Below are 16,776 nucleotides of genomic sequence, written 5' to 3' on the forward strand. Positions count from 1 at the left end.
TTTAAGTGACACGAGGGGGAGAGTTCGAGAAAAAGCGTATTACGTTTGGGAGCCGAGAGAGAGGGAGAGTGAGAGAGAGAGAGAGAGATGGATAGAGAGTGTGTGGGTGTGTGTGTGTGTGTGTGTGTGTGTGTATAAGCCGTTTGTGTTGATATAATGATATGTTGATATGATGATATTGCTTTTTCCCTCCTTTTCTGCCTTCGTCCACCAAATAAACCCCGGCAGCGGATTCTATCGACTATATATGAGAGATCGAGTGGTCAACTCCGACAGACCAGTCAGTCACTCAGTAATAGATATGTGAGATGGGGGATAGAGAGCGTAGATATGTATCGGTCCCTAGTTCGTCTCAATTACCATCCATTGACCCTCTTTAAGCTGATCACACACACATTCATATACGACTAACGCACTCTTCATCTGCTCTGTTGTGTTGTGTTGTGCTGTACTGTACCGTGCTAGTGAGAGAAATACCAGCGAGGTCCCTCCACAACCACTAACCACCCAGATAGAGCTATCAACCAGATAGAAGCCTACTCAAAGAGGGGCGACGATATCAGGACAACGAGATGAGAGACCCAGGCACTGCAAGAAAACGGTTCATCTTGGATCCCTTGGACAGATAACGGATATTACAGTACAGCGGGATGGCGGAGATTGGCCGAATGAACAGAACAGTACAACCATTTGCCCCCCCAAAATGCGAGGCAAGACAAAGGCACGATACATCGCGGTACTCGGTATTCCGTTCTCCATCAACTCTTTTTCTCCCTTTCCCCGCCGGTTGTCTCATCTCGAAAACCAGTAGAAACAAGGCTCGAATGCTCAATAGTAGAAACGTCTGATATTACACCCCATAAGATCCATACTTCTATTATTTCATTGATCTGAGTTCGTTTTTCACTGTCTATCCTCCAACAGGACGAGACAGACAACTGACACCTGGGACTGTGAACACCGATTTCATCTTGTCAACCCATACCCCGAATTCTGCCGTTCTCCCTCTCTCAAAAACAAGACACCGACAACAACGACGATGACATGCCGATGATATACACAGAGATATAGATCCCTCCCTCCATTCCCCGACGCCGCGCAAAAATATCACGACCAAAGAAAAATCCCGGCCGGCCCAAGAATTCTCATCTAATGATCTTCGTTAAAACAAAAAAAGTTGACCCCAAAAAAGAAGACATCTTTTTGTACTCCAAGAAACGAAACTCCTCGCCAGGGGATAGAACCATCCAGGTACAAACCTTCATCAAAAAACATTCCAACTCCCAGGGCGCGCACGTAAATGTCTTATATGCTGGCTCCGTAATCGACCCCCTCCCTCTTGTTTCCTCATCGATCGGCCATTTCAAGCTTCTGTACATTGCCGTCGTCATGGCCGCCACTCGTCCAGGTGTGACTCCAGTAGGTAATCGTATAACTCGGCCAGTGATCGGTCGCGAGGAGCTGTTTGCATCGCTCGGCGTTGAAGGCCTCCTTGGTAGCCCAGCACACCTCTCGATAAGCCTCGCCGTCTCGCTCCCACGAGTACGGGTAAATGTACTGGAAAGGGAGCACCTCGATGGAATGTTTCAATCCCTTGCGCGGGTTGAATTGCTTTGCCGTGGGATTCTTGGACACGTGCTTGTCCAGGGCCTCCCCTGCCCATTTGCTGTCCTCCTGGAGGTATTCGTTGATCATGTCGTACAGCTTTCCTGGACCCGTGATGCCTTCCACGTTGTCCATGTCCCCTTCTTCCGTCATCCTCTTCATGACCGACTCGAGCACGATCAGGAAAAAGGGGTGACCCGGCGTCGAAGCCATCCAGGCGTTGGGGATCGAGTTGGAGGAGCCGTGGTCGGTGCCCATTCGGCCAAAGAAGGCTTTTCGACCGCTCTTCAGCATATTCTGCGCGGATTGTGGTTTGGGTTTGGCGTGCGACGCGGTTGTCACGTTGTATTGGGCAAACATCTCGTCAACAGGCCGGAGACATTCAACATCCAAATCGGCATACACCCTACACCCGTCAGTCAACTCAACATCGGCGTAAGTTTATATTCCCAAAGTACTCACCCTCCAAACATGTACATGTAGAGATTTCGCACCAAATCCGCCTGGTAGATGACGCTGGGTAGACCCAGGTATGTCTTCAGCAGCCAGGGAAAATGTGTCCGGACCAACTCTTCATTGTCCTCGTCCGTCCACAACACCCACTCCCAGTCCGGGTGTTGTTGTCTGCACGTCGAACTCCAGCGCTCGAATTTGGCAGGCAGCTCGGTTGACGCCCAGCTCTGGTGCATCAGCTTGGGGATGGTCTGCAGGTCGCGGGAGATGGGTCTCTTCATCAAATCCACCGGACTCAGGGCTTTCGCCTGCTTCTTGTGTGAATGTTTGAACCCCGATGAGGAGGATGAGTAGCTGGTTCCGCCGCCTCCGGCCGCGCTGTAGGGTTCATAGGTCGTTCCGGTCATATAAATGATGGCGAGGGCGGCGAGCACGAGCAACACGATCCAGCGTAATGACCGCCGCGATCCGTAGAGTTGTTGCAGAGGGTTTCCATTTCGAGACGAGGGGTTCAGGTCCATTGCTGGAGGAAGGATCGAGAGGACGGGACTGGATGCAAAAAGGAGGGGGGCCGAAAAGGAGGGCGAGGTCTGTGTGTTAACGATTTCCTCCCACACACAGCTGCTGCTCTTTATGGGATCCCAAGTCTCTCAAAGAAAGAGAGGTCAACTGAATGAGCGACTGTGAGTTGGAAAGCATCAGACCAGCTGCACCGAGCAAAAGGGAATTAGCTAGGGACAAGGACAAGGATCTCGAATTTGCCAGGCTCGCACGAATAATTGACACATGTTCCCCAATGATGCGGCGCGGCCCAGCAAGGGAGAAAAAGACCAAGACTCTGGCATATCTCAGACCAAAGCCTAATTCTTCCAGAGTCGGACAAGCTCAGGGGCAAACTGTGGGCTTGGGGGGATAGGCCATGGTATTTACTGTATCTGGAACGAGGATTCTCGGCCTCCGCCAAATACTTTTGGGTACTTGTACTTTGAATGGGAGCCGTGGCTGGCGCTGACCTGTTACAGAGAGGGGTCGGAGGGATCTCAGGCTTCGGCTGATGATTGCAAGGGTTGTGGTTTTTGTTTGTGCTGTGCTGTGCTTGTGGGTGGAAAAGGGACTGGCGCAGGCGATGGCGCAGGCACAGGCCGAATGGTTGCGCAACAGATTCGATCCCTGATCCCTGCGTCCAAAGGGGGGAGTTTCGGACCTCGCAAATCGACCACATAGCAAAGTCCAGTTCCCAATCACAGGAATGGACTAGACACTCATCCTGCCTAGTTTGTGTTTACCGATCGATCACCGATCTAGATTTTCCCATACGCGTCTCGTCTCTACGCGTCAGAGAGGGGAACAAAGCTGTGATAGGAGAATATCCGGAGAGCGCAACCCCCGATTCAGACACCAGTACCGAGTAGAAATCGTCAATTGCTGCATGCATCTAAAACCAAGAACAGGGGTATCGCTCAACTATGTAAAACCAAAATCCCAAAGTTTTCTTGTCCAAACTTTTTCTCCAGGCCGGATTCATCTACGGCTGTCGGATCTCAAATATATCCAAGACGACCCGTGGTTTCAATATGGTGCAATTCAATCGCCGACCAGGCATTGCGCTGACTGGCGAGCTTCAGGCTCGGGGTGCATCATGTCTCGAGGCGGGTGCGGTGGGCGGGAGCGGCAGGGGACATTGCTGTGTTTCTGGAGCTCGCACAGACTGCACAGACTCCACCACACTCAACGCAGCCGGTTTGAAGGTGAGGCGGGATGTCGCTCAAGGAGTCTGACCTGCCTGCAGCTGTGGCCACTCGACGTCGCGCTTGCGCCTTGCGTATAGCCGCTTCGTCCGACGACAACCATCAATGAGTTGGAGGTTTGGGTCCGAACGACTGTGCAGTCAAAAAGTCGAGTTTCCGGCGGTATTCAAGTGGTGCTCAAGGACGAAACCATTCCTTGTCCCAAATCATCCGTGTTCGGGTAGATGCTGAGGTTCCAGAATTTCAACATGACCAACCGCCTTCCCAATCTCCTTGATACTCATCGGCGGTGCGATGTCAGGATACTGACTGCGGAATACCGTCTTTCCATGCAGGAAGTTGGGAATGTTTTGCCGCATGGGATAGACCAGATGCAGCGAGCTCCCTTCCTCGACCACTCTCTCCGAGTCCGGACCATATCCGATGTCGCTCCACTTGGCCGTGTTCGCTGTTGGTCGGGAGACCCCAACGAGTTGCGGCCATGGTGATACGCAGTTGAACTCGTACTCTTTGTTCTTGCACAGAGTGGCCAAACCCCAGTCCACTGGGCTGTTGTAGGGTATCATGGAGAGGTAGTAGAGAGCTTTCCGTGCGCCTTTTTGGGAAATGGCGTATGCTGCCGTGCAGACTCCTCCTTCTGAATGGAAGACTATTCTCGTGCGGTTGTTGCCATGAGGGCCGCTTTCCCAGCGACTCATGTCGGGTTGGTCGACGTTGTCGACGCGAGCTTCAGGCGGCTGGACGGTGAAGTCGTCTGGGATGACAAAGAATCGACGGTTGTCGGCTGGAAGAACCCAGGTGCCGCAGTGTCCAATCCACAGTATGTCCCAATCCTGCCCATACGGCGAATGGGAAAACGCATCCTCTGAAGTGTTGGTGATGAATCTCGAACCCCGGGCGAACTGGACCAGTTGCTCTTTAAGAGAGACGTCCCAATCGGCGTCATCCTCAAAGATCAGAGCTGACGAAACTTTGTCGTGCACCATCTTCTGGTAGACATTCAAATGTGCGCGCCAACAACCGATGACATTGGCACTTTGGCTCATGGTCTGCTCACTGTTTAGCAATCACTCATAATGGGTTTTCTCCGTCCGGCAACATACGTGAGGTAGTGCCTTGACAGGAACTTCGTGGCCGTACACTCCATCCACTTGTGTATAAGAGATTTCGGAGAAGGCTGCTTGCATGGCAAAAGCATCTTGCTTGTCCGTCCTTCCAGGTAATGAAATCATGTATATCTCTTGAAAGCCCAGTGTTTCATTCTGGACTTGAGGGACGAAGTCATCTGGTTGAAGCCGGTGCGCTACCTCGTCGGTATGAGTATTTCTGGGAGGAGAATACGCTTGGGACGCCTCGAGGAGAGTAGGGGTTGCGTCTGCGTCTGCGTCTGCAGAACCAAGAACATCTTGCGCTTCGGGGCGGGGAGGACGAAAGGAGCTATAGAACAGGATAAAAGTGGTAATGACGAGACCGACGACAATAAAGTTGAGCCGCGTGGGCGCAGAGAAGAGCATGGTGATCGTCACAGGGAGCGGGACCAGTAGCGAGGGACGGGATGGCAAAGGGAGGACATGGATTGGGTTAAAAAGTTAGAAAAGAAAGAATGTGTCACCTCCGAGCGAGTGACAATAGCGATATTTGCATCATACATAAAACGAGGGTGGCCTGAAGCGACGAGCAACGAGTGATGAGATGAGACGAGCGCCGGTGAGGTTGTCAAGGATGCGATTGTAGTCGAGGGTTTTAGTTGTATAGACAAAGGACGAAAAGGGCAAGTTCGACGGTGCATCCTCCTCCTCCTTTGTTCCTTTGCCTCCTGCGAATGAAAAGATGCTTTGCGCAACAAGCCACCGAAGTGTCAGTTCCTCCCACCCGCTTCATATTCTGCAGCTGGAATCAGCTGCGCCCCCTTTTTCATCAACTCTTTCACGATCCCTAGGGGGCCAGGAGAGGGGCGCAAGCAGGCCCAGATCCCCCAAATCCCTCCGAAATCCCCCATTTGCACAACAGAGGAGATGATCTGCGTCGATCTTTTGTGAATGCTGAACCCGTAGCTGAGAAGCTGTACTCAAGAGATGGAAGAATCTGGATGCTATAACAAATCCGCACCCTAAACGTCTTTCCACCATTTATCGAGAAGGTTTTCTCTCTATACAAGGACCACTGCTGGCCACTGTCCCGTTGGCACATTCCACACATGTCCTATTCGTACTGGCGATCCTTCTCTCACAATGTCTGATGTCAGGCTTGCAGCGGCTGATGTTGACCAGCTCAGCAAACGGCAGACTACGATGTACATATCGAACGAAGTCAGGCCGCTCAACTGCATAACCACCAGCATTGGGCTCCTCTCACGGACCGACTGACAGCGGACTTGCAAGCGAATGCCCTTTTTCGTTTCTAATTGCGAGTCCCCCCAGACCCTCCGCTGGTGTCGGCATCTCGATTCCGCCATGGAGACCAACAATTGAGTGGAACCTGGCTGGCTGGCTTGGCCGCCTGGTCAATTCCCTCCCCTTTCTCGATCACACATCACAGAACCCCATTGGCAAAGCCAAGCACCACTGTACCAGGACGAGGCAAAGCATCCTTCCGTCTTTTCTTCGATACAAGGGGAACCGCCGCCCGCCCAAAAGCTTGAGTTTTGCCCCCTAACCGTTGAACCAACTACCAATCCGAGGCACTCTATACCAAGCCTTGTCCCTTACCTCTTTGGTCCTTTCTTTTAATGTACTCCTTGTTTCAAGGCAAGCTGCGTTGCAATTGCCCAGGTGGAATCATGCAGGCCGTTGACCGGTTCTGCTCAACGGCGTGTGGTCCAACGTCCAAGACTGAATAATGTTCCGGGCAATGAGCGTTCTGCAGTCCGGGACAATTGGCTATGGACATGTTTCAGCTCCAGTTCAGCTCCTGTTTCCAGACTCTTTTCGACATCTTGGCTATTCGTGTTCGACAAATTTCCTCTGTTCTCGACCCCAGCACACCCCTCAATGGCGCTACCTAGTCGGCCCCCAGTGGGTATCCTATGGCGCTATAGTCTTCTCGGGGAAGTCGACCATGCCATGCGAGGTGGATGCAGCACTTCGTTTCTCATCCGCACTGGTACCTACGGAGTAAGCACCAGGAAGGGGATGCCAAAGTTACATAAGACACGGACTAAAGTACCAGGGTTACGTGTTTCTCGTGTCGCAGCCTTAACCGTTGTTCTTTTCTCTTCTTGCACCTCAGTCCCTCGTCGAAAGTCTCATTCTTCTCCCCCAGCCGATCCGTTAAAAGCTGTTGTTCTGCCAGCGTTGTTGCTTTTCTGCCCTGTGTGTTTGTCCTTTCTATGGGTGTTGATCACCACTATCGTTAATATTTCTTTGCCACCTTACAAAACACAAGTTCTGTCGAACCTGTACATGTGGAGGTTATAATTCTACTATACAGCGTCTTCAGCTCACCTGTTCGACATGGCTAAACCGGGGACACCCAAGAACCTCAAACTCGAGGTCAACGACTTTGGATCTTCAACGTCCTCGTACGACCCGAAAACGATGGCCTCTCCCGGTCGAGTAACCAACTTCAAACCACTGGCACTCCGAGCTCCCACACACACCTCACTCGATATCGAAGACCTCTTTGTCGGACCCCGGGACATGAACCACCACTCCAAATGGCCCTGGTTTGCGCGTCTGCACGGTAGTGTGCTGCCCAAGATGATCCTGCCGCTCGCGTTCGTGGCCGGCTGGGCGACGTTGTTCACCTGCATCAACAAGTTCGTGTACGAACTGGTGTTTGACTCGGTCCTCCTCACCATCACCGGTTTCGTGGTCAGTTTGGCGTTGTCGTTCCGGTCGACGACGGCCTATGAAAGATACAGCGAGGGGCGGAAATACTGGGCACAGTTGATTGTGACATCGAGGAATCTGGCGAGGATTATCTGGATCCACACCAAGGAGCGACATTCCGTGAGCGAGGAACAGGGTAAGTCGGAGCTACTGGCCAAATTGACCGCGCTGAACCTCATCAACGCCTTCGCTGTGGCCCTGAAGCACCGACTCCGGTTTGAGCCCTCGACCGACTACCCGGATTTGCAACCGCTGATTGGGAATCTGCACACCCTGGCCAGCGAGGCGGACCAGAGCCAGCTACAACCCAAGCGAGCCAGCTCGTGGAAAGCCGCCGGGCAGTACCTGGGGGTGTCGTTCGCCGAGTCGAACCCGCGCAAGCTGATCAAGCGGTCGCGGGACAACCTGGGCAACCTGCCGCTCGAGATCCTCAACTACCTGGGAGCGTACCTGGACGAGGTGTGCAGCAACGGGCAACTGACGCTACCGATCCACCAGACGACGGTGATGAACAGCATCGCGCAGCTCGCCGACATCCTGACGGGTACGGAACGGGTGCTGAACACGCCGGTGCCGATCGCGTACTCGATCTCCATCTCGCAGATCACGTGGGTGTACATCCTGACGCTGCCGTTCCAGATCTACAGCAAGCTCGGGTGGGTGACGATATTCGGGGTGGTGCTGGCCGCGTACATCATCCTGGGCCTGGCGGCGATCGGGTACGAGATTGAGAACCCCTTTGGCGTCGACGTCAACGACCTTCCGCTCGACGACTACTGCCGCGAACTGGCGTCCGACATTGACGTGCTGACGAGCATGCCGGCACCCAACACCGAAGGCTTCATCACCACCGCGCACAACAAGGTGCTCTTCCCGCTGAGCATGAGCGACTACGAGCTGTGGAACGACCGGTCCGTGGCCGAGATCCGAAGTGCCCTACGCGCCAAAGCCACCACGGCCGCGACGTCGGTCGATTTTGAGCGCGCAAAGGCCCAGGTCGAAAGCAACAGCGAGGGGATAACGGCTCGAGGGGCACCGCCTGTCCAGGAGACCAAGGCCCGAGACATAATGGCCGCTGAAGCGGTGTAGGCAGCACACCTAAATCATCTCTCATGGGATTACATACCTTTATCCCGACCCATTCCGCTAGGGTAGAGGAGTAAAAAGCTACGGATGGGCACAACCAGCAGGATGAACCAAAAAAACCAACCGTCGGAGTCATGTATGAGAGTTCTGTTTTTTTGGGAGGGAAGGCGAAATTGCGATATATGCAAATCTCTGTGTGTGGTTTCAATCTTCCTGGCGCGATCTTCCAGCAGCATGAGCATATTTAGCGAAGGCGAGTTCCGAGTTCAAGGTTCTGAGATCTGTGTTTCAAGGCAACGAAATTTACCACAAAAGCAATAGTTTCTAGAGAAAAAGAAAAAAGAAAATTACAAACAGTCTTCAAATAAACAAGTGAAGCAGGCAAGCAAGAAAGTACTCGGTAGTGGGAATGAATTCGAAGGACAAGGATGAGGTTGACTTTTGTCTTGGTCGGTTTTGGCCTGGAGGGCAGCAGGGAAGCAACCCGTTCAAGTCTTTCACAGGTTCTTTCTGCCCCTTGAGGCTTCCTTCTTCCGTACATAAAGTTATCTATTCTTTTTCTTTTTCTTCCCGTCATCTCGTCATCTGAACCGTGACAATGCGGCATGGTATGCGTCTTAACACGTTCAAGCATCCTTGCTCTTGGCGGCCAATTGTCTAGGCATCTCACCCTTCTCGGCCATGTCGTTGAGGACCTTCTCAGCAGTCTTGAAAGCGTCAACGCCGGCGGGGACGCCGCAGTAGGTGGTGGCGTGGATGATGGCCTCGCGGATCTCCTCCTCGCTGAGGCCGTTGTTGCGGGCGCCGCGGACGTGCACGGCCAGCTCGGGCGCGCGGTTAAGCGCCATCAGCATGCCGATGTTGAGCAGGCTGCGGTCGCGGCGTGAGAGGCCCGGCCGCGTCCACGCGTAGCCCCAGCAGAACTCGGTCACCAGCTCCTGACCAACCCGCGAGAACTCAGTCGACCCGTTGGCCAACGCTCGGTCCACGTACGCATCGCCCACCACGGCACGGCGCACATTGAGGCCGGCCTGGAAGAGGTCTTCGTGGAATGGGCGCAGGGCGGGGTCCACGCTGGATGTGGGTTTCTGGGTGTTTGAGGAAGACATGTTTGTTTTGGATTGGATTGGGAGGGTTGGTCGATATAGATCTGGGCTGATTGTCTTGTGGTGGTGAAGGAGGGATGTGTCCGAGTCTGACCGTCTGGCTCAATGGAGTTCTCTGACTTCTCTTCTCTTTTCTTCTGTGAATTGTCTATGCGGAGTTTGTCAGTGTCTCTCTTTTTATTTACTCCTCTCTCGAGTTGGAGATAAAGTGGACTGACGGACGGAATGACTGACTGATTGATCGATTGGCTTTCTGGCTAGTTGCTGACAATGTAACCTACAGTATGTATACACCTTTTTCTTTAGCAAACTACAAGGGAGAGAAAAAAGAAAAGGAAGAATAAAAAACCCAAACAAGACAAAACCTTTTTCCTATCCTTCTCCCCCTCCCCCTCCATCCCTCTAGGAAGACAATTCATTCCATTGACACGCATTCGTCTTGCGTCCGCCGTCCCTCTCTCCCTCTCTCTGTCTATTTGGTTACCCCACCATGCCACCCGAATCCAATTATCGTGCCGTGCTCCGTAATCGGGGCGAGTCATCCGCTCCGCCTCGGCACTTTTTTTTTCTTCTTTCTCCAAAATCCCTCTTCTCCAATTCTTTTCGGAAAGCCTTTCCCCAACCATACCGAGCAACGAGCAACACCTTTCGCGTGAAAACGGTGGGTGGAATAGCGGGAAATGGAACGGGAACAAAGTGGTGGTGGCGACGGGAAGAGGGCGAGAGGCTCGCAAGGGCGCAAGATGGTGGAAAAGGGGAGCCATACACGTCAGGGGGAAAAAGGGATGTTGGGAAAGAGGATTGGGGTCCGACGCGATTAGACACAAGGTAAGCATTGCCATTATCGTAGCAGTGCGGCAAGAGACGATCGGAATGGTCACGAGTATACCGAGTACAAGATTAGATGGTACCGATGAATAGATATGTCCGCAAAGTGGCAAGGCTGGAGGGAGTTTACATACAGCAAGAATGAGACAGAGAATATCAATCCTTCTTGCTCTACCATCTCTCCCTGCCGAACACACTCTCTATTTCTAGATTCCAAGCAATACGTGACGAAGTACCCAGTATAACATTGGTATAGTATCATCAAATCATGACAGCTTGCTGGCCGTAGCCTCGTCGGCGTCCTTTTGCCAATCCTCGTTTCCGCCCAAGTACCGAAACACCACCCGAGAGTCCAGATCCATGCACCGGGGATCCTTGCTGGCGCCGTCGTAGGTGGCCAGGCCAGCCTCGCCCAGGACGTTGTTGGCGCCGACGCGCTTGGCCATCTCCAGAGCCAACGAGAAGTCCTTGCGCATCAACTGCACCTTGAAACCATTGGTGTATCCCTTGGACGACGGTGCCTCAGCGTACACACCCGGCACGGGGCAGAAACGGTCGCAGATGGTGTTCTGCGCTGTGCCCGCGCCGTAGACCTTGTGCAGCACCCGCGGATCCAAACCCGAGCGCATCCCCATGTCCATGGCCTCGGAGACGGCGATGGCGATAATCCCCGAGAGGTAGTTGTTGGACAGCTTGGCCGCGAGGCCCTTGGACGGGCCGCCGCAGGGGATCACTTCCTTGCCCATCAGGCTCAACAGGCGGGTGAGTTGAGGCAAGTTCGGGTCTGCGCCGTCACAGCCCAGGAAGAAGGCGATGGTGCCCTTTTGCGCGCCTACCACGCCGCCGCTCACGGGGGCGTCGTAGAAGGCCGTCGTGGGGAATTTCTGGTTGACATAGTCCTTGACTGCCAGGCTGCTGGCCGTGTCGATTGTCGAGCAGTCGATCAGCAGCTTCCCCGAGACGTCGCTGGAACAGATGGTCGTGTCGCCGCTACCCTCCATATATACCAGGCGGACGTGTTTCCCTTCGGGTAGCATTGTCATGATGACATCCTGGTATTCGCCGCGTGACACGTTAGCAAGATCTTTGTTCCTCAGCTCTTGAGCCTCCTTCTCAACCGCCATCACTCACTGATTTATCCGCCACCTCTTTCGCGCTCGAACACTTGGTCACTCTCTGCGGGTAGTCGTGGTGCAGCTGGTCCACACTCGACTGGTTGATGTCATAGACGTACATGTGCACGTTCTCGGGCAGCTTAGCAGCAAGGTGGCCGGCCATGGGAAGTCCCATGGCCCCTAATCCCACGAACCCTAGGCTTGAGATCTTTGATAAATCCATCTTTTGCAGACCGCCGCTACCCAGCTTCGAGGAGATTGGTGAGGAAAGTCGAGTAGGGGAGAAAGATTATAACTGAAGGAGGTTTCTCATTCCAGGTCTTATGTAAGTGTGAATTGCGGCTCTGGGTCAGTGGTATGGGAAACAACTTTAGTCCGGGGGATACGTAGAAGATGCAGAAATTCCAAGCGTTAGAATCACCATGTGTTCTAGTCTTGGTCCAGTCTTGTTTGATATGAGCGAACCACGAATCAAATCAATCTGTAATCCTCTGGGATCGGACAACAAGCAGGGAATTGGGGTAAAGGGCCAAAAAAAAAATAGGGCCCCAGTAGATGTGGACGACGGCATTGTTGACCCTTTTCCGATGGTTTTGGAGAAAATGGGAGAGTTTGGGAGGAGGATGAGGAGAGACAGAGTGGCGTACCTCGCAGAGGGACATGGAGGGGGAGAACCAGCCCACCAACCAAACGCTTTCAAATTCGGTTCGTTTTTAATTCTAGAATATTTCTACAAGGAGAAGGTCTTATTCTGTTCCTTCCATTTCGTGGTTGATGATTCCGATTGGCCAATGACAAACTCGAATTTCCAGCCTCGTCAGTCTCGCCAAGGCTCACGAGGCTGTGCTTTTCTTTCACTCACCACTCTCTTCTTTCTTGTTCCCTGTCTCTTATCATTGCCTTTTCAAGATGTCCTACCTAGACACCCATATCATCCCTGTCACCCTCTTCGTCTCTCAATGAAGCCCAGGTCCTCTTCACCTTGATTGGTCAACTTGTTTCCCGCTCGCTTATTCCAGGTCAGCATCATTGCTGACATGCTGCCCTTTGCTTAGATAAATTCCCGACGAATCACAATCGTTGCCGCATGCGTGTTACAACGTCTCGAAGCCACAGCCAGACACGAGAATCTCGTCAATGAGATCCGATATCCCCGTCATCTGGGTTTGAATACTGGTGATAACACTATGGCCGAAACATGTAATGCCTCATCCGAGTCAACAATGGCGGTGGTGTGGTTATGGCCACGAGGATTTGACCGCCACCCATCAACCATCCACCATCCACCATCGTCCATCACATTTGTTTCCATCACGGACCATCAGCTCACTCAACGGATATCATGAATAACTTCTCCGTATACGCCCAGCAATTTCTTCATAGCCCCGCGGAAAATTGCGGTCGCATCCTCCTTCGCGGCTCGGCAAATTGTTTCACTGGGCATCTTTCCCCAGCCGCTTGACCGTTTCCTGCTCGTGCAAGACTTGCTGACACCCCTTGGCAGAGCGTAGCGGAATCAAGCCTCTTACATACTCACCCTTCCTGCGCTTGACAGGCGTATGATGATCTCACAGAGCCCATTCATATCACCCAACCAACTTCTTAAATCGACAGAACCTTCCCAAATAAGCCCAATAGCGTCCCCCCTGGCCCACATCCGCCGCGGGTCCGTATTCTCGTCCCCTTAAGTGGGAAGGTGGAGGATGACACAACATGGATGCTCCGCTCTCATCACATCTTGGTCGGATGATAAAGCCGTGCCAGCATCGGCACCGGCCTGGCTGCAGCTGCACAAAAGGACTCGGTACTCGCGCAAATGTCTCCATTCTAGCATGGATGACTATATCAGGTAGAGGGTCTCTAGGATCCACGTTTCCCCCCTTCTTCCATTGTAACCATGATGTCTCCCTGGTTCTGCCCGCAAAAAACTATAAACCAAATCTACTAAGCGAGTGCAGTGCCAGTCATGGCGCTGTAATCTTTGCCCCTTTTGGATACGCTGATACAAAGCCACGCTACATCCGACGCGATGGACAACGGCTTTGCTCACCACACGTGCAGTGTGTCTGTTTGTGGTGACCTGGGTCTTGAGTGGGACACCATCCAACCCTTTCGCAAACCACCCTGTCCCCTGTAACACGCCCAGCCGATCAGCAGCACAACTCGTACGAGTAATGCTTCGGACGACATAACAGAATCCCTCCTGGGAAAATGTGGGCTTCTCATCAGTGGAGATCCGAGTTCAGACGGGAACCCCTAGGTAGCATCTCTATCTGCCGGGCTAAAGTCGAGTGCGAGTAATGTCCAGCAGCTCTATTTCGAGAAGTGTTACATCACCCCGGCCCAGCGAGCTGGCTGGTCATAGGGAGTACATGGCGAAGGATTACCACAACCTCTCTATCTCCACCTTGGCTTTTCGGATTCGGCTCCATTTTCTCTCTCATTCAAGTCTCTCCGCCGCTTCATGATGGACCGAAGCGCTCTTGAGCCAAGGAGTCTGACAGTCAGCCGAACATGGCAAAATCCCTCCTCCCATCCCGTGGGTGATTCAGGTAGACAGGTACCTGGAGGAGTAGCATGATCGTGTGCTAACTGGTATAAGAAGCACGACAGATCACTCTTTTTCGCGCGGTCCGTTGAAGGTCTTACCGTAGTGCTTCGAGTCTCACCCCTATATTATCTCACCCATAGCGATCGTTTCTGGGTAATACTACAAGGGAAAAGTTAGAGCCATGGCCGTCTTCTCAGTGATAGATTTGCTATCGGTGCTCGCGGCAGCAAATTTCGTCTATGTGAGTCCTCCTTGTCTAATAAAGCTCCTTTTTCTCATTGCCGCCTGATCACATCTAACACTGTTACAGTTTATTGGTCTTGCCATCTATCGACTATACTTCCACCCACTGGCCAAGTATCCCGGACCTCTGCTGTGGAAGTTGACACAATGGTGCGAAACAAGGTCCGCCTGGAAAGGGAGGAGGCACATCGATCTGCATCTGATACACGAGCAATATGGTAAATAAACACCCATACACACGCTGGTGGTCTAGCTGGTTCAGACAGACGGATAAAGAGACAGACATGGAGGCGCCGGGGATGACAAAGAACACCGGGACACTGACTTGGAAACTTGACAGGCGACATCGTCCGGTTCGGGCCCGACAAACTATCCTTTCGGACCGCTCAAGCCCTCTACGACATCTACACGGACCGCAAGGCCAACATGATCAAGACGGGCTGGACGCACGTGGGTGAGACGATCAACCCGGGCGTCACGACGCACATCATCTCGGACCGCCAACTCCACGCCGCGCGACGCAAGCTTCTCAACAACGCCTTCTCGGACCGCGCCATGAACAGCCTGGACAAGTACATGCTCGCACAGATTCGGAAATGGTGCGCCCATCTCGGTCAGGCCAGTGACAGCAACAGCGACGACGAAGGAACACGGGAGAAGCCTGCCACGGCATGGGGCAAGGAACGTGACATGGGACAGTGGTCAACCCTGCTGACTCTCGATGTGCTGGGCGAGCTCTGCTTTGGCGCGAGCTTCAACTCCATGAAGTCGGGGGCGTCGTATATCATGGAACTACTCCTTTCGGCCGCTCGGTTCCAACAACAGGTGCGTCTCGGCCTGGTGGGATTTCTCATTCCAGAGAATCTCCAATTCACCCTCCTACCCTTCAAGATTGATCCCGTCTCTGTCTCATCTTCGATTCAAATGTGGAAAAGGCACTAACGATTTGTCTAAAAAAAAAAGGTCGCCTTCATCCCCATCCGCGAACTCCTCTTCCCGCTGATGAAACCAGCCCGCCTCGCCGTGATTGGGAGGTTGATGCGGTCGAAGAACCTGCTCAACAAGGTCCGCTTCCGACAGGACGTGTCTGTATACGTGGAGCGGCGGTTCGCCGTGGAAAAGGCAGACGCAGAGAAAGCCGAGGAGGACCGACGGCGGGACTTCTTCTATTACTTACTGCACGCCAAGGACCCGCAGACAGGGGACCAGTTCATGCCCAAAGACCTGATCGGCGAGGCGGCGCTGCTGATCGGGGCGGGCAGCGACACGAGCTCGACGGCCATGTCGGGGCTGTTCTTCTACCTGCTGCGCGACGAGCGCGTGCTGGCGCGGCTGCAGGCCGAGGTGCGTGGCGCGTTTGACACCGTCGAGGATATCCGCTACTCAGCCCGCCTGACCAGCCTGCCGTACCTGCGCGCCTGCGTCGACGAAGCCATGCGCATGACGCCGCCCGTGCCGGGCCTCTTGGACCGACTCGTGCTGGCGGGCGGGGCGCGCATCGACGGGCACGATATCCCTGCTGGGACCACGGTCGGGGTGCCCATCTACGCCATCCACCACAACGAGCGGTACTTTCCCAAGTCGTTCTCGTACATCCCCGAGCGCTGGATCGCGGAGGATGCCGAGACGTCGTCCCGCGTCGCCGGCTTCACCGTGACGCCCTCGTCGGTCGAGGTGTGCCGCAGCGCGTTCCACGCCTTCTCGTCCGGCCCGCGCGGCTGTGTCGGCAAGAACATGGCCTACATGGAGCTGCTGACCGCTGTGGCGCGCGTCATGTGGCTGTTCGACGCGCGCCTCAAGCCCGGCGACCACAGCGGCGAGGGCGGGCCCCAGTGGAACGAGCCCGGCCGCGAGAGGGTCACCGAGTACCAGTTGAGGGACTGGCTGATCAGCGACCGCGAGGGGCCAGTCGTGCAGTTCAAGCCGCGCGAGGGGGTTGTGGTTTGAATTTTTGATATTTGATATTTGAGCGAATGATTGTTTTTCCCTCTATTTTATTTTACGCCCATCGGGTTTAGCATCGTGGGGACTGGGACTATTTGTTTCATATCCTCGCACACTCAAACACTCATGCCGTGTCTTCTTCGTCTGGTCACCCCACGTGTCTCTTTCTCTGTGAAAGAGATCCCTTCATCGAGATGTATGCGCGCGCGCGCGCGCGCGCGCGCGTGTGTGTGTGTTGTGTGTGTGTGTGTGTGTGTGTGTGTGTGT

At 53.7% G+C, this 16,776-nt stretch overlaps 6 protein-coding genes across 6 annotated transcripts; 2 read left to right on the plus strand and 4 right to left on the minus strand.

Annotated features, from left to right (window-relative positions):
• Positions 1 to 1,347: 1,347 nt before the first annotated feature.
• Positions 1,348 to 2,579, minus strand: AYO20_11690 (hypothetical protein; the record flags this gene model as incomplete). The annotated part of the gene is made up of 2 exons (XM_022649908.1): positions 1,348 to 2,011; positions 2,068 to 2,579. The coding sequence occupies 2 exons, from the start codon at positions 2,577 to 2,579 to the stop codon at positions 1,348 to 1,350; spliced, it is 1,176 nt and encodes a 391-aa protein (XP_022494112.1).
• Positions 2,580 to 4,012: 1,433 nt separating this feature from the next.
• On the minus strand, positions 4,013 to 5,320 carry AYO20_11691 (hypothetical protein; the record flags this gene model as incomplete). The annotated part of the gene is made up of 2 exons (XM_022649909.1): positions 4,013 to 4,855; positions 4,910 to 5,320. The coding sequence occupies 2 exons, from the start codon at positions 5,318 to 5,320 to the stop codon at positions 4,013 to 4,015; spliced, it is 1,254 nt and encodes a 417-aa protein (XP_022494113.1).
• Positions 5,321 to 7,258: 1,938 nt separating this feature from the next.
• Positions 7,259 to 8,725, plus strand: AYO20_11692 (hypothetical protein; the record flags this gene model as incomplete). The annotated part of the gene is made up of 1 exon (XM_022649910.1): positions 7,259 to 8,725. The coding sequence occupies one exon, from the start codon at positions 7,259 to 7,261 to the stop codon at positions 8,723 to 8,725; it is 1,467 nt and encodes a 488-aa protein (XP_022494114.1).
• A 623-nt stretch (positions 8,726 to 9,348) lies between these two features.
• Positions 9,349 to 9,831, minus strand: AYO20_11693 (hypothetical protein; the record flags this gene model as incomplete). The annotated part of the gene is made up of 1 exon (XM_022649911.1): positions 9,349 to 9,831. The coding sequence occupies one exon, from the start codon at positions 9,829 to 9,831 to the stop codon at positions 9,349 to 9,351; it is 483 nt and encodes a 160-aa protein (XP_022494115.1).
• Positions 9,832 to 10,922: 1,091 nt separating this feature from the next.
• AYO20_11694 (hypothetical protein) lies at positions 10,923 to 11,994 on the minus strand (the record flags this gene model as incomplete). The annotated part of the gene is made up of 2 exons (XM_022649912.1): positions 10,923 to 11,708; positions 11,788 to 11,994. 2 exons carry the CDS (start codon positions 11,992 to 11,994, stop codon positions 10,923 to 10,925), a joined length of 993 nt encoding a protein of 330 aa, XP_022494116.1.
• Positions 11,995 to 14,503: 2,509 nt separating this feature from the next.
• AYO20_11695 (hypothetical protein) lies at positions 14,504 to 16,512 on the plus strand (the record flags this gene model as incomplete). The annotated part of the gene is made up of 4 exons (XM_022649913.1): positions 14,504 to 14,563; positions 14,633 to 14,783; positions 14,906 to 15,390; positions 15,529 to 16,512. The coding sequence occupies 4 exons, from the start codon at positions 14,504 to 14,506 to the stop codon at positions 16,510 to 16,512; spliced, it is 1,680 nt and encodes a 559-aa protein (XP_022494117.1).
• Between the last annotated feature and the right edge of the window lie 264 nt (positions 16,513 to 16,776).

This window comes from Fonsecaea nubica (genome assembly GCF_001646965.1).
Source record: "Fonsecaea nubica strain CBS 269.64 chromosome Unknown Scaff184, whole genome shotgun sequence".
Lineage (NCBI taxonomy): Eukaryota > Fungi > Ascomycota > Eurotiomycetes > Chaetothyriales > Herpotrichiellaceae > Fonsecaea > Fonsecaea nubica.